General features: G+C 42.0%; 1 protein-coding gene across 1 annotated transcript in view; it reads right to left on the bottom strand.

Moving 5' to 3' along the window:
* The window catches only part of LOC124555261 (thrombospondin type-1 domain-containing protein 7A-like), a 1,197,505-nt gene that overhangs the window by 151,955 nt on the left and 1,029,442 nt on the right, over positions 1–16,108 (bottom strand). The window contains exon 21 of the mRNA XM_047129129.1: positions 13,755–13,930. Within this exon, the coding sequence (XP_046985085.1) occupies positions 13,755–13,930 (176 nt within the window). The remainder of the gene's footprint in view (positions 1–13,754; positions 13,931–16,108) is intronic.

Below are 16,108 nucleotides of genomic sequence, written 5' to 3'. Positions count from 1 at the left end.
TTAATCTACAATAAATATATAATCAGGAACAAAGTTTATCATTTAGTAGGATTAGTTGCCTTCATCATTCATTTATGTTTATATTGTAATTTATAGAATCAAGAGATTCTAAGATCTGCTTCAGGGGGTAGTCAGACAGGGCCAAATCTTCATTTTAGCGTTTATTATTTTCTATTGTGCACATTCATTTTACACCCGCCTGGAGTAGCATCTTGGATATGGTGACCCTGCCAGGATCCTACTTAGAGTCTTCTGATAGTAGTCATAAAGTGGTTTGAAATCTGAGAAATTTATTAAAAAAATTTTTCCCATTTATAATGCTTAGGTGTTATTGATAGTGATCACCAGCCTGCGTGTATAGTTTGCAGTGGTAAATTCATGCGATAAAATTAAAAATAATCTTTGTGTATTTTATTGTGTTTCTTTTCAGAGGCGTTGCGCTTCAGATTACTGGCTGCAATTTATTGATTTAAATTATGTAATGTGTCAGTGTATTTTGTTGTATTGTAACGACGCTGCTCGTTCACGACATTGCCATTAAATTAGCTTCTTTGTTGTAGGTATTTATCTTATGTGCTGTTACATAATGGATGTGAGTATTGTAAATTGAGTGTATTTTAAGAGAGAATTGTTATCAGGGATCAGTCCATGTTAACTAGGGCGAAAGCGCACTTAGTAGCACAACAGAGCATGAGTTGAAACAATATAGAAATGGCAGATACACGGGGTAGTCAAGAGAGCCTATGGGATGAGAGTTAGCTATGTTAGCAGCACAAGGCACAGGTGAGAAGAATACCGATCCAAGACACAGTCAAGCCCGTGGTGGGCAATCTGATAGCAAAGATGGGGGAACAGTGACATACTGAGGCAATCCTGAAGATACGGGCATATAATGTAGGGAGTCCAAGTGAATGCAGAATAACTAAGAATCGTGGTAGATCGCCGTCAGTGACGTCGTCACGAGGCAGCATACCAGGCGCGCGCAATGATGGCTTCCTTGAATACCAAGAAATGGAAAAGGAAAAGGGGAGAAGATCTCCTAAGAGTAGAGGAAGAGAAAGTCGCAATAGGAGAGAAGATTTAGAGAGCACAGGTGTGTTGGACAGCCTTGCACACCTAAAAGAACTGAAGAGTAATGTTCAGAAGCTCAGCTCAGAAATGGGAAATAAAGTTCAAAAGGTCAGCGCTGAACTGGGAGAGCAAATAAAAAAGGGGAATGATGAAATACGCTCTGAAATGGGAAGTAAAATCCAAAACGTTACTGCTCAAATGCAGTAGGTCAGCTCTGAAATGGGAAGTAAAATTCAAAACGTTAGTGCCGAAATGGGAAGTAAACTTCAGAACGTTAGTGTCGAAATTCAGTCAATAAAATATGAGACGAGGGAAGTGAAAAATGAGGTGGTGACGCTCCGAACAAAACTAGAACGAAAGATTGCGGAGGTCAGAAGAACCGCGAGCGACGCGCGATTACTAGCGAGGAGTGCAAAGCGGATTGCTACTGAAACGTTAGAGAAAACAGAAAATACGACAAAGATAGGTAGATGTGCATTAAAGAAGTTGCAGAGGCGCGTGAAACAGGTAGAAATAACGCAGCTGCAAAAGACGGAAATTGCACCAAATAAGGCATTGGCCGAGGAGCTCTCCCAATTTAAACAGAACATAGAGAGCGAAATTAAGCAATTATCTGAGGAAGTCAGGTCGCAATCAAGGCAAAAATCACCTCTCAGAAAAGAAGTAGTAGGCGATTTGGAAACAACAGAAAACGAAAGAAACAGTTCAAACTCTACACTTCCATGTCCAAGCCCAGACGATATTAGAATGTGCTCGAATGTAAGAGCTGCTCGTCTCATAAAATTCCCGGGGCTGCGATGTTAACTAGTTCCGCAGGTACAGCTGGACATCGCCGTCCGATATGAATCGTTTGCCCCTCAGAGCCTTTTTAAGGGGACCAAAAATGGCGTAATCACAGGGAGAGAGGTTCGACCTGTATGGAGGGTGGCCGAGAACCTCCCATTTGAATTTCTGCAGCAGTGCCACGACTGTGTCGGCCGTATGAGGCTTTGCATTGTCGTGGAGCAGAATGACCCCACGGGTGAGATTGCCTGGTCGTTTTGATTTGATCGCTTGGTGAAGGGTGGTTAAGGTTTGCAAGCAACGCTGGGCATTCACTATTGTCCCGTCCTGCAGGAAGTGAATCGGAAGGGGGCCATCTTGGTCAAAGAAGAACGTGAGCATAGGGGCAAACGATTCACCTCGGACGACGACGTCCAGCTGTACGTGCAGAACTCGTTAACATGGCAGCCCCGGGAATTTTACGAGACAGCTATTCACCTCCTTGTGTCACAGTGGGACAAGTGTCTCAACAACCTGCGTCAGTATTTCTAACATACAGGTACTTTTTTATGTAATTATACCGCCGGCTCGTTTCTTTTGAACGCCCCTTATATTTCATCGGAAATGAAGAAACAGAAATTGATCAGCGATGCGCAAATATCAGTGGATTGAGACGAGAGGTAGTCCAAGATGTACAGAGAATCGTACACATATACAATCAACTGATTCACCCATTCAAAACAGCACTAGACCAAATGATTTCTGATGACTATAAAGTTATAATTCGAGCCGACAAAAGACCACTAGGAGAACACGAACGTCGATTTGATGCACCTCATATAGGCGAAGTCGTCATCGTGATTGTGGACAGTGAAAACACAAGTCATGACATAACTGTACAGCGAAGAAGAGAAGGGCTACAACGCATTGCTGAGGCCTATCGTTTAGATAATGCCCTCCAATTCTCATTAATATTTCTGCACGGCGAGGACGGATATTATTTTAATGTGAAACAAATCCAACCAGAAACTAGCGTAGAAACAAACAAAAAACTCGCTTTCTAGGAGTTCCATGCTCACCGCTTAGTGATCAGAGACAATGGAACATACAATGACATTCTCCCGCCTCGGTAGCTCAGTGGTCATCGCGGTGACACTCACCGTTTATTACATACGTTACGTATCCCCAGAATAGCGCTGATCTCTTCTGAACATCCATTCCAATTTAAAAGACTGCAGTTTCCAATCAAATTAGCCTCCCTTTGTCAGTTAACAAGGCGCAAGGACAAACTTTAAAATGTTGCAGCATCAACCTCAACGACTCCTGCTTCTCCCACGGTCAACTATACGTAGCTTGCTTTCGAGAAGGGATGATAAAATTAAAAATGTTGTTTGTAAACAGGTATTGTAAATAGTAGAATATGTTTTCAAGAAAATTTTTTACCTCTTATGTTTTAACAAGTATTGTAAATAGTGTTATCAACCAAAATGTTTTACCTCTTATACTTTAAAGTTTGTCCTTTTATTCCAACTACCACACAATCTCATATCAACTCCCTGAGCGAAGATGGGTACCCCCGCTAGTTATGTATAAAACAAACAAGCAAACAAACTAAAAAAAAAAAAAAAAAAGAACAGAAATCTTCACCTCCCAATTTCTGTCTTATTCACTTATGTTTCTTTCTCTACCAGTTCTACCAATACTACCAGTAATACTACGATTTACTACGTTATTTACGTAGTCTCACGAAAGCTTTCGAACCGTAGTTTTGGTAAAGCGCAACTCCACTCATGTCTCATGCTGAAGTTTTACCACATGAACAGCGAAAATGTAGCTAGCGACAAACTTTTTTCCTTACATCATTTTGTGGAGAGTGTCAGCGAGAAAATGTTTCGTAAAGGTTTGAAACTATGTATAAAGCTTTTTGGGAGTCGCTAAGTGCTCTCATTCTCATATACCGGCTGAATAAAGTACGGGTATTTGCGCGCCCTCGGTTACGCTGCTTTAAGAAAAATGCACAGTTTCTAAACGTAATCTTTGTACTGTAGTGTTGAACTTTTAACATCAGATTATACCCGTTTATGAGCAGATAATGACAACATTTTAAATTTTTAAATCCTGTCAATAACTACACGAAATGCTGAAAATAAAATTTTTTTGCCCATAGAAAGCATTAAAGCATTAGAGCCCACGCAGAGGCATACCGACAATCCTTTCCACGAACAATACGAGACTGGAATAGAAGGGAGAACCGATAGAGGTACTCAAGGTACCCTCCGCCATATACAGTCAGGTGGCTTGCGGAGTATGGATGTAGATGTAGATGTAGAAATACGCAACCTGGAACTAGTACCGGGTTCCGGGATGCTCGTTCAGTTATATAGATTTTGCAAAGACGTGCGAACCCATCCGTCTCTAACGACCTCGCTGTCGACATGACGTTAAATCATATTCTCCCTTCTTTGACATTCGATGTCAAGACTACGAAAGCTATTTTAATATTCCAAATTAAGTAATACAAGAGAAATTTGAAAATTTTAATTAATAAAATTGCAAAGAAAGCTAGCCGGTGAAAGACAGATTAGGAGTACGAAAATTTAGGTCTGAGCACAGACGATGTGGAGAGCGTCGGCGGTAAATTCATAGTCAAGTTAGAGTTCTGGGTGAGTGCCTGTTGTTGACCTTTCCGTTGATTAGAACAGCAGGGCAAAGCGTGCCCCACTAGGGAGGTTCAGCTCGCAACCGCCGATCAGGTGAAAACAGGCAGTTTATCTAGAGCGCATATTATTGTAGTAAATGCGGAAGAAAAATGCATCGGATCTAGATAGTTATTTGCCGTTATATCGTGGCATTTATTGGTTTACTCTGAAACATGAGACTCCGACACCAAGAAGATATTTTACAGAGCATATTACATCAAGAGTCATTATTGCTTAATGCGGCTTTGTTCTCATGCCACAGAAGAGCGCCACTGCAACTACCTTCAGGCAAAGTATATATTATTTTTGTATTTAAATGTATGACCGTAAGTTTATCAAAATTTCAAATAATAAGCGTTCCAGGTTTAACTTCGTGTCGTGAACACTGATTTATCGTTGTTCATTTATCTTGATACGGTCTTTTTCCTACTACTGAGATATTCCGAGATTTTTTTCACAACTGATGAACTCTATAATCAACGTTGTTTAAAATTGTTGCTAAATTTCGTGGAGTAATAATTTTCTCAATTGGTTGATTGTATGAAGTGCTCCACGTGCTTGTCAAAGTGCCAACGTAGAAGTACAGTAAGAGAAAAGTATTTAATCGAAGCGGCTTATTTCAATTATTATTAAAATCATTGCACAGTACTTAAATTTTGCAAATTAGGAAAGTAATTGCAAAAAACAAGTGTAGGCCATAACAGTTAACAGGCCTACACCTATGTTCTTTACTAGTAGTATTTCCATTCGTATATTTGTGTTTATGTGTGTATTGCTGCTGTGTCATATTAGAAGTTTTAGTCCAAAACCTAGTCAGTAGACAGAACAGTTCCTGCCTCCCAATTACTCCAGAAACGTTTGCCGGCCGAAGTGGCCGTGCGGTTAAAGGCGCTGCAGTCTGGAACCGAAAGACCGCTACGGTCGCAGGTTCGAATCCTGCCTCGGGCATGGATGTTCGTGATGTCCTTAGGTTAGTTAGGTTTAACTAGTTCTAAGTTCTAGGGGACTAATGACCTCAGCAGTTGAGTCCCATAGTGCTCAGAGCCATTTGAACCAGAAACGTTTGTGCTCTTGGAGATATAAATGGTAGTAACTGAGTAAAACATAACATATTCAGGGTCCTCATACGTCGCTCTTGTTCGATATAATGCAAAGGCTCATATGCATCCCAAGAAAACGAATAGTTTTCACATTAGTTAGTATAATAGCTTGGTAACTATTTCATCAATAGTGAAGTTTTGGAGCCACATCATGTCCAAATTATCTACTTTTTTGCTATTAAGTGGTGCATTGTAACTAGCTTTAACCTTTACTCACAGTGACAGTGTACTTTAGTGTGAAGTAGTTTATTGGCAATACACTCAATCATTTATCTATGTTGCTAATGGATAGTTACTTTGCTAATACGTAGTATGGTGTGTTCTTGTTTTCGTGTCCGATTGAATAAACAGATTTCTAATGAAACTAAAGTTCTTTATAGTTGTTAGTTTACTTCTTTTGCAACATATTTCCTTGAAAATACTTTTGACTGATTAGGCTGGCACCCGTATTTAATTTCGTGCCCACAGCTTTACTTTCTATTTAACCCTTCAGGAGATGAATTACAGTCAGTTTACTTTTGATGAATACACGATCATAGTCAAACCTTAAATCCTGGTAAAGGGGTAATAATGTAGGATGGAACTGCTATTGTAATAACCTATTATAGTGTTGGACATTGAGCTTTATTCAGTACCCATGGAAGCTGATGAAAAGTAGCCGGACACCTATCAGTGGACATTATTATGAGGTGTGTGAACCATTCCCTTTCACGACGGCTTGAACTCTTCTGGGGCACTTGCAATGTGGAATCTGAATGTCTATGGTGGAATGGCAGCCCGTTCTTCACTAATAGGCGAAACCAGAGAAGATAATGATTTTAGACGCTGGGGTCCAGAGTGAAATTAACATTATAACTTACACCAAAGGTGTGCCATTCGAATCAGGTCGGGACTCTGGGCACGCCATTTAATTTCGGGATTGTCATTGTCCACAAACAAGTTCCTCACAGATGCCTCTTTATGACAGGGTGCATTGTCATGCTGCTATAATCATCACCTTTGAACTGTTCCTCTGTTGTACGCAATGCACAATGCTGTAAAATGTGCTCATATCCTACCGAATTTATGGATTTCCAAGATAACGCGACCTTCATCACTCCAAATCACTCATTTGGGGGGAAATATGACTTTGGCGCGAATTGTGCCTTCCGCCACACACCGCATGGTGGCTATCGGAGTATATATGTAGATGTAGATTTCCAGTCATCCACTGTCCAGTGACGTTGCTCATTACATCTCCCCAAGTGTTGCTTAGCATTTACTATAGAAATGTTTGGCTGATGAGAACTTGCTCGCCCGTCGTACCCCATTCTTCTTAACTCTCTAATTACATTGCTAGCTGGTCTACTGATAGCACTCTGGAACTCACGAGCGATTCCTTCGGCTGATCTCATGCAGTTTTTTACAGTAACCTTCCGCAATGCTCGATGGTCCCTGTTCATCAGCTCATGAGGTCAGTTTGGTATCGGTTTAACCACGATCTTTCTTTCACGTTTCCACTTCACAATCACATCACCAACATCGCCAACTGGTTGGCTTGGCATCGCCCCTCCAGGGGCAGACGGCGTTGATGGAGGGTTCATTGTACAGGCTATGGTGCAGCTGGCTCGGCTGCCTTGGCAGCCGACATCACTAACTCTGAGACTTCTCGCAGCGTCTCGGCAAGATGTGACACCTTGTCAAGAACTGCAGACAGAGAGGCGCCAAGAGCAGTCAGGTCGTCGTTGGCCACAGCAGCTCCTGTGGGGCGACTGGGTGCATCATCGACGTGTATGGCGGTCGGAGCGATTCAGCTACTGCTGTCTTCCGTTGTATTGGCCTCTTCTGAGGATCGACTCCCTCTCATCACGTGTGCCGCACCTAGTACGCTTTCTGGCACGCAGGCGCCTTCTTGGAGCGGAGGTGGTGGTTGCAGCATAGCTGGCCGGCCTTTGATCGGTGCTGGTCGGCGTCTACACTGCCCGTGTGCCAGGGCGCGGACAGCAAACGGAGCGGTCGACTTTCTTCCTGTATAGCACGCCGCGCTGGCGAGCTACCGCAATACTCCCCACCTCCTTATATACTGGTGGGTCCGACTCTTGTGACATCCAGTGGTCAATTACGCATTACACAGAGTGTCCAGATACTTTTGTTCAGATACTGTATTACGTTTTCCTAGTCTTCGTGGAATACTCGTATTCTTCACGTTATTGATCATTTAGTGATAGCTAACGGTTATTGCATCAGATCCATTCAAGTCGTATTAACATAGCCTGTGAAGAGGGGCTGATGTTTGTAGTATGTTCATAAACAGTGGGTAGCACAAAATGAGATAGAGTCACAGATGGAGCACGTTGTATAGCTTTATAATCACAACGATGAAGCTAGAGAAGTGTCGGTCCATGCAGGAACATACAAACAACGGCTTTCTTCATGCACTGTCAGTGGTGGGAACAAGAGAAGGCCATTTGGTAGTACCATTATGTACGTTTGACAACAATACATATTGTAAAAATGTATGTATGTATGTTCCACATCTCCTAAACCACTAGACCGATATCAACCCCAATGCCGGTCTCCGGCGCTGAGTCATGGTCTGTGCGGCTGGTCCCGGCGGAGGTTCGAGTCCTCCCTCGGGCATGGGTGTGTGTGTTTGTCCTTAGGATAATTTAGGTTAAGTAGTGTGTAAGCTTAGGGACTGATGACCTTAGCAGTTAAATCCCATAAGATTTCACACACATTTTTTTATATCAACCAAACTTGATAGACATACCACCTACTGTATGGAAAGAATTATTGTGGGGGTACGAACCACATACCTATCAGAGGGGTGAAAAAACAATTCAGCCTACAACGTGTGAATATCCATGTCTTATTCATAAAGGTTTTGACAATCAGAGCACTTAATAATTCGTAACAAACTTTACACACAATTTCAAATCCTTACGAAACTTTTTCTCACTGACAACCCTCACAAAATAATGTCAGGAAAACAGTATAACGCTTACTATAATTTCGCTCTTAATGCATGACGGTTTACTTATTACTTCGTTACTGCTCATTGTATTCGCGACATATTTTGTAGACAGTATGCACTTATACCACTCAATGTACCTGCAAAGTTATATTATTGTGCAGGACATAGTTCAGGAGATATGATGTCATAAACACTGCGATGCGTGAAAAACTGCCATATAATGTACGGCGTTTAAATTTGATACTTCTTTGCTACTAACTCCATTCACAATACATTTCTCGAATAGTGTCCACATATGCCACTGAATGCTCTTACGAAATTATATCATATGGTTTCATCAACATTGAGCTGCTTGAAAACGAAACTTTAGGGTGAAAATCGCTGATACTGATGAACTATGGGTACAGATATGTGCGAAATATATCAAATATTGTGAAATACTCTGAAGAGCTAAAGAAACTAGTACATCTGCCTATCGTGAAGGGGCCCGGCGAGCATACAAAAGTGCCGCAAGACGACATGGCTTGGACTCGATTAATGTGTGAAGTATTGCTGGAGGGAATTGACACCCTGAATCCTGCAGAGCTGTCCATAAATCCGTAGGAGTACGAGGAGTGGAGATCTCTTTTGAACAGCACGTTGCAAGGCATCCCAAATATGCTCAATAATGTTCATGTATGGGGAGTTTGGTGGCCATCGGAAGTGTTTAAACTCAGAAGAGTGTTCCTGGAGCCACTCTGTATCGATTCCGGACGTGTGGGGTGTCACATTGTCCTGCTGCGATTGCCCAAGTCTGTCGGACTGCAAAATGGACATGAATGGATGCATGTGATCAGACAGGATGCTTAAGTACGTGTCACCTGTCAGAGTCGTTCCTAGACGTATCACGGGTCTCATATCAGTCCAACTGCATACGCTCCATGCCGTTAAGGAACCTCCACTAGCTTGGTCAGTCCCCTGTTGACATGAAGAGTCCATGAATTCATGAGGTTGTGTCCAAACCCGTACACGTCCATCCGCTCGACACAATTTGAAACGAGACTCTTCCGACCAGGCAACGCGTTTCCAGTCATCAACAGTCCAATGTCGATGCTGACGGGCCCAGGTGAGGCTTAAAGCTTTGTGTCGTGCAGTCATCAAAGATACACGAGTGGGCCTCCGGCTCCGAAAGCCCATATCGATGACGTCTCCTTGAATGGTTCACACGCTGACACTTTTTGATGGCCCAGCATTGAAATCTGCAGTAATTTGGGGAAAGGTTGCACTTCTGTCACATTGAACGATTCTCTTCAGTCGTCGTTGGTCCTGTTCTTGCAGAATATTTTTCCGGCCGCAGAGATCCTGGAGATTTGATGTTTTACCGGATTCCTGATATTCACAGTACATTCGTGAAATGGTCGTACGGGAAAATCTCCACCTCATCGCTACTTCGGAGATGCTATGTCCCATCGCTCGTGCGCCGGCTATGACGCCACGTCCAAACTCACTTAAATCTTGATAACCTGCCATTGTAGCAGCAGAAATCAATCTAAGAACTGAGCCATATTCTGCCTGTTTACATATCTCTGTATTTGAATACGCGTGCCAATACTAGTTTGGCGCTTCAGTGTATATGTGACCCGTGCGTACGCAGGCGAAGCCACAAGTAAAACGCTCCTCCTAAGAGTTGTAAAACTATTGTAGACCACCATAAGTAAGCGTAGACTACGGTAGTTTTACAAGTAGCTTTGGTCAGTTAAGGTCGTAGCAACGTTACCTGCGCGTTGGGTGTGTTGTATACCTATCGGCCGGTATCCTATACCGATCGCTTTCTTTATGTATGCCGCCAATGTCTTACTATATTCCTCTAAAAATCGGAAGCGGTGAACCGTCAAGAAATTGAGCGAGGATATATAAAGGGTTGGGTATCGCATGGAACATTTTTGTTCTACATAGTTAGCTTCCTGTCTGTTATGTAGGAATAGACAGCGATTATAGCAAAACTTAAAATGTCCATGTTGAATATAGGTTTCAGTCAAAAATTGTTGTTTTGTAACGTGAAATAGAGAGATACTGACGTAAAAATAAAGAAAAAATACAGATTTATCATATAGATCTAGAAAATACAAATTCTTAAACAAAAACCTAAATTAAAAAAATCCGGAAAACGAAAATATATCAAAGGTGGCTTTAATACTGTGTCGAACTTGTATGAAATATGTTTCTGTTATTCATAAACAACTTTCGCATTTATCAATAATAACAGGAAACTCTTGCCTTTGACCATGACGAAAAACGCTCTGTTGAGTAGAGAATATCAACAATATAATGTTGGTGCATCTGAGCTGTACTTACATCAAAAAGTAATTGCTTTGGTTACAAAAAAGCGCAGAAGTTCCGCTATCAACTAATTTTTATTACCTGTCTGACAACTGCGCCAGACATTTGTTGTCTTATATAGGCGTTGCCGACCGCAGCGCCGTAATCTTCCTGTTATATATCTTTGTAATTGAATACTCGTGCCTATATCAGTTTCTTTGGCACTTCAGCGTATTATTGGTGACTCAAGTCTCTGTTATATCTATTGTCTTTATTAAACTTTTTGAAAACACTACGAACTTAGGCACCAGCCTAATACTTTCATACAATTGTCTTTCATATCTGTACAAAGTTCTACTTTCGCTAGCGTATCTTCAGCCATAACTTTTAAAAACTGAGGTAGTACAACCTAAGATTAGATTAGTACCACAACAAAGCTGTACATAAGACGTGTATGGAGTGGACAAAAATATGGAAGCACCGAGAGAAATGCATTCTGGAACGTGAATGCAAATATTAGCCAAGCCTGCAATTTGCACTGTTGTATTTGGCCACGAACGGTACCTGTACAATGTCCTCAGTACGTTGTAAGCGTCAGTCGTGGTCATTGTGAATGCATTGTGTTGTAGCTCAGTGCATTTGAATGTGGGCAAATTGTTGAGGCTTGTATGGTGGTTGCCTCCGTAACCAAGGTAGCCGAAGGCTTTGGTGTTTCGAAAGGCACCGTATCGAAGATTTATACTGTATGTAGAGAAGAACATCATGCGTGATCGTGACGGATGGTCATTGAAGGGAATTGTGATGAAAAATAAGAGGACAGCAGCAAAAGTCATTAAAGAACTGAATGTCACCCTGGTGAACCTTGTCCACACCAAAACATCACGAAGGGAGCTCCATAAGCTCCAAAATCACCTATCAGGGATGCAAATGCCCGTAATAGGGAAACATAGTGCCGAAGCCAAAAATTGTGGTTGAAGTTCTGTGTTTTGGCCTTGACGGGCCAGTCGGGCTCGACCGATAGCTGTGCCATCCTCTGCCAATGGCATCATTATATGTGATATGGAAGGGTATGTGTTCAGCACACCGCTCTCCTGATCGTTATCGGGTTTCTTGACGTTGGTGAGGTATCTCCTTATTTGACCTCACGAGGCTAGGTGAACTGCGCTCCAGTCCTCCCACCAAATAAATATCCTTGTCATTACTTAGTATCGGTCCGGGGTTCGCTGCATGGCAGTCAGCCGCGCTGACCACTCAACTACAAAGGCGGACATAAAATCTGGACTATGGAGCAAGAAGAATGCCATTTAGTCGACTGACATTTAGTCGACTGAGTTTTGTTCAAAACGGTTTCCGCTTCTGGTCGAGTATAAGTCCCAAGAGTGAAATATGGTGTGGGTTCGGTGATGATTTGGTCCGCCGCATCACTTGGCAAGGTCACATTACTGCCAAGGATGCAGTCCAACCAGCTGGCCGGATCGGCCGAGCGGTTCTAGGCGCTACAGTCTGGAACCGCGTGACCGCTACGGTCGTAGGTTCGAATCCTGCCTCGGGCATGGATGTGTTTGATGTCCTTAGGTTAATTACGCTTAAGTAGTTCTACGTTCTAGGGGACTGATGACCTCAGAAGTTAAGTCCCATAGTGCTCAGAGCCATTTGAACCATTTGATGCAGTCCAACCCCCTGCCACACAGCGGAAGACGATGGATGGTGAGTCCAGGCCCTTCAGTCCCACCCCACAGTACAATGTTTGTTTCGCAACGGTGATACTGTGCTCCAAGACAACGGGGCCTCTGTTCACACAATTTGCATCGTTCAGGACGCGTTTTGTGAGAACGAGGGTGAAATCTCACATCTCCACTGGCCACCAGTCATCAGATCTCAGTATTATTGAGCTTTATGCTCTGCTGTGGAGAGAAGGTTGCGTGGTTGCTATCCATCTCCCTCATCGTTACGTGGACTTGACAGTATTTTGCCGGAAGAATGGCATTATATTCCCATTAAGACAACATATGACCTATATTTGTCCATTTCGAGACTACTGGATGCTGTTTTGGTCGGTAACGGTTTCACTACACCATACTAGGCACGATGATGTACTTTATTTTTCATATTTCAATGTTTTTGTCCACATGTTGTATCTTCTAAATTCTAGTTGAATGTCTTACATAAGAAAAACTTATTTTCTGGCATTTAACTGTCGAAATATGTTTCTGCATTGAGCGAATTGCGTTTACTCAAGGCTATGCTCAACGCAGAAACCTACTTCCACAACAGAGAGCAAGCACGAACAAAATTGAGTTTCGACCAAAAAATGAAAATGAAAATCTAAAAAAAAGAAAATCGAATGAAACATTTTATGATATTAGGCAAATAGTTTAACATCATAGTATTACAATAAGAGAAATAGCATAATTTTACGTTCCACCGAATGCTGAGTAAGTTTCACGCTGCAGAAATATGGCGTTTTAACTGGTCCACAAGAAGTTTGGTCTTCAAGGTGAACACGACAGTGTTACTCTTCACATTGTACTTTACGTGGTCAAAATAATTTTGGAAAGATTCACACATGCATGTCATTATTTCTGCATGCTATTGAAAAATACATATGCTAACGATACATACAAATAATTGTTATAGTACTATGAACTGCAATATTACGTGATAAGATAGCCTGACAAACATGGGGACTAAATTACTCTCACGTGTAACACATGCGTAGTTATTGATTTTGAGACATTCATAAATGTGGTATGTTTGTTGGTTGATTTTTGACGGTTGCGTTTTCTTTCTAAAGCACAGCAAATAAACAGCTTAGATTTGACTGAACTTCTAAGATAGTATCTTTCAGTGAACTGTTTGCATAAGTACCTCACTTGGCGGTACTGATCTCCCGTTCCACAACCTCTTTCTTGGTCAGCTCCTATTAACTGGCACTCACTCCAACCGCCTGCGACCCAACGGAAGACGTTGCACGGTGAGTTGCACACTTTTGTTTGAACTATCTCTCCACAAGGACGGCCACCAAACTGTGGTTCACGTAGCAGCTAAACAAAGAGAATATTATTAGAGATATTGATAAAGGAAACGATCTATTTTAAACATTAGAACTGATTATTTGAGATGAAAAGCGCAGAATTTAAATCTGGATTAAACGTCACGTTTCGTTGTGCCTGGTATTGGTGTTTTTTTTCATACTCACAAATTACGTTCTTATTTTGGTGTACTCGTATCTTAATTTCTGATCGTAGTTTCTGTGTGTACGACGGTTAAGCATAAGATGAGATAATGAAGAGTACAGGAACAAGTATATTCACTGAAAATGGAATCGAATGAAAAATTACAATTTATTGGAACATACACTGACGGGAAAAAATCCCAACACCAAGAAGGAGTTGTGCAACATAAACGAAAGTTGGTTTGCATGTTTCGACATCTGAACAATGACATCCATTCAAACTTCTCTCCAGTCACATTAGAGTGGTGCTAGTGGCTCCATTATGAGATGCAGATCAGGTTTGCTTTAAATGCACGCTGTAGCGGTCGTGAGCGTTAGTTACCTTTGAAACTGGATTTAGTGAGTTTGTGTTAGTCAGGAATGCCTTAAAGACGACGAAGACGCCATTACCAACAGCTCACTGAATTTTAACGAGGTCGTGTAACGGTGCTACGAGAAGCCAAATGTTCCTTCTGCGATACTGCAGAAAAATTTTACAGAAATGTAGCCACTACACCTGATAGGTGGAATCAGTGATCACAGGAAGGTACGGTCACAAGAAGACCCGGCTGTGGACGGCCAAATGGCACTGCGGAGAGGGAAGACCATCGCATTCGGTGTAAGGCCGTGGCGCATCGTACAGCATTTGCAGCAGCGATTTCAGCGGCAGTTGAACTGTTACAAATCGGTTGCTTCAAGGACAGCTCTGAACCAGACGCCCTGTACCATGCATTCCGTTGACCCCAAACCACCACCATCTGCGACTCCAATGACGTCAACAGAGAGCTCTTTGGAGGGGAGGGTTGAGGTCTGTTGTGTTTTCTGATGAAAACTGGTTCTGTCTCTGTGCCAATGATGGTCATGTGTTGGTCAACCTATAACCAACCTGTCTATATGCTAGACACACTGGACCTACACCTGTAGTTATAATCTGTGATGCAATTTTGCGCGACAGCAGGAGCACTTTTATGGTCACTGCGCGCACGCTGACTGCAAATTTGTACGTAAGTCTGGTGATTCGACCTGTTGCTCTGCCATTCATGAACAGCATACCGGGGGTGTTTTCCAACACGATAACGCTCTCCCACATACCGCTGTTGTAACTCATCATGCTCTACAAAGTGTCGACATGTTGCCTTGGTTTGCTCAACCACCAGATCTGTGTCCAATGGAGCACCTGTAGACATCATCGGATGACAACTCCAGCGTCATCCACAAGCAGTATCAAATGCCTTTGTATTGACCGACTAAATGTAACAGGCATGGAACTCCATCCCACAAACTGACATCTGGCACCTGTAAGACACAATGCATGCACGTTTGCATGCTTGCATTAAACATTATGGCGATTGCACCGGTTATTATCATACCAGCAGTTAACATTTGCAGTGGCTTTTCTCGCGATACATTAACCTGTGATATTGCTACGTTAACCGCTTAAATACGTTACCTAGACAAATGTATTCCCGGAATTTCATTATCCTATATGAATTATTTCTTGGTGTTCGGATTTTTTTCCGTCGGAGTATTTTATATCTTTAAACATAATTTAGAGTTGTAAAATGGAAAATTGATGTGTTGCGAAATAATGTTTCATCTGCAAGTACAATCCACGGTTTGTCCACATCTAAGTATTCCGTAGTTTTTTCTCATTTTGGAATATCAGAATATAGACCTAATTTCAAGTAACTGAATTATGCTGGCATCCGACGACGATAAAAATAGTTATTCACGAATAAACAGTGACACGCAAAAAGGTACTGATTACTCTTACTTTTGTCCTTTTCGTCACATAAATAATCATGTAATGTGCCTACATGTAGCAAATATAAAACAATACTGGACAGCGTTAGCAAATGTTGGGCTAAAAAAGTTGTGTTTCAACAAAGTTCAGTGAAGATCATGTCACACATTTACTCATTCATGAACACGCTTGTGTGATGATTCTTCTGTTTCTCATACCACTGTTACTGAGTGGTCGAAACTAGTTACTATTTATGGATATGCA

Source organism: Schistocerca americana, chromosome X, assembly GCF_021461395.2.
Source record: "Schistocerca americana isolate TAMUIC-IGC-003095 chromosome X, iqSchAmer2.1, whole genome shotgun sequence".
Classification (NCBI taxonomy): Eukaryota; Metazoa; Arthropoda; class Insecta; order Orthoptera; family Acrididae; genus Schistocerca; species Schistocerca americana.
This window is presented reverse-complemented; position numbering and strand designations above follow the sequence as displayed.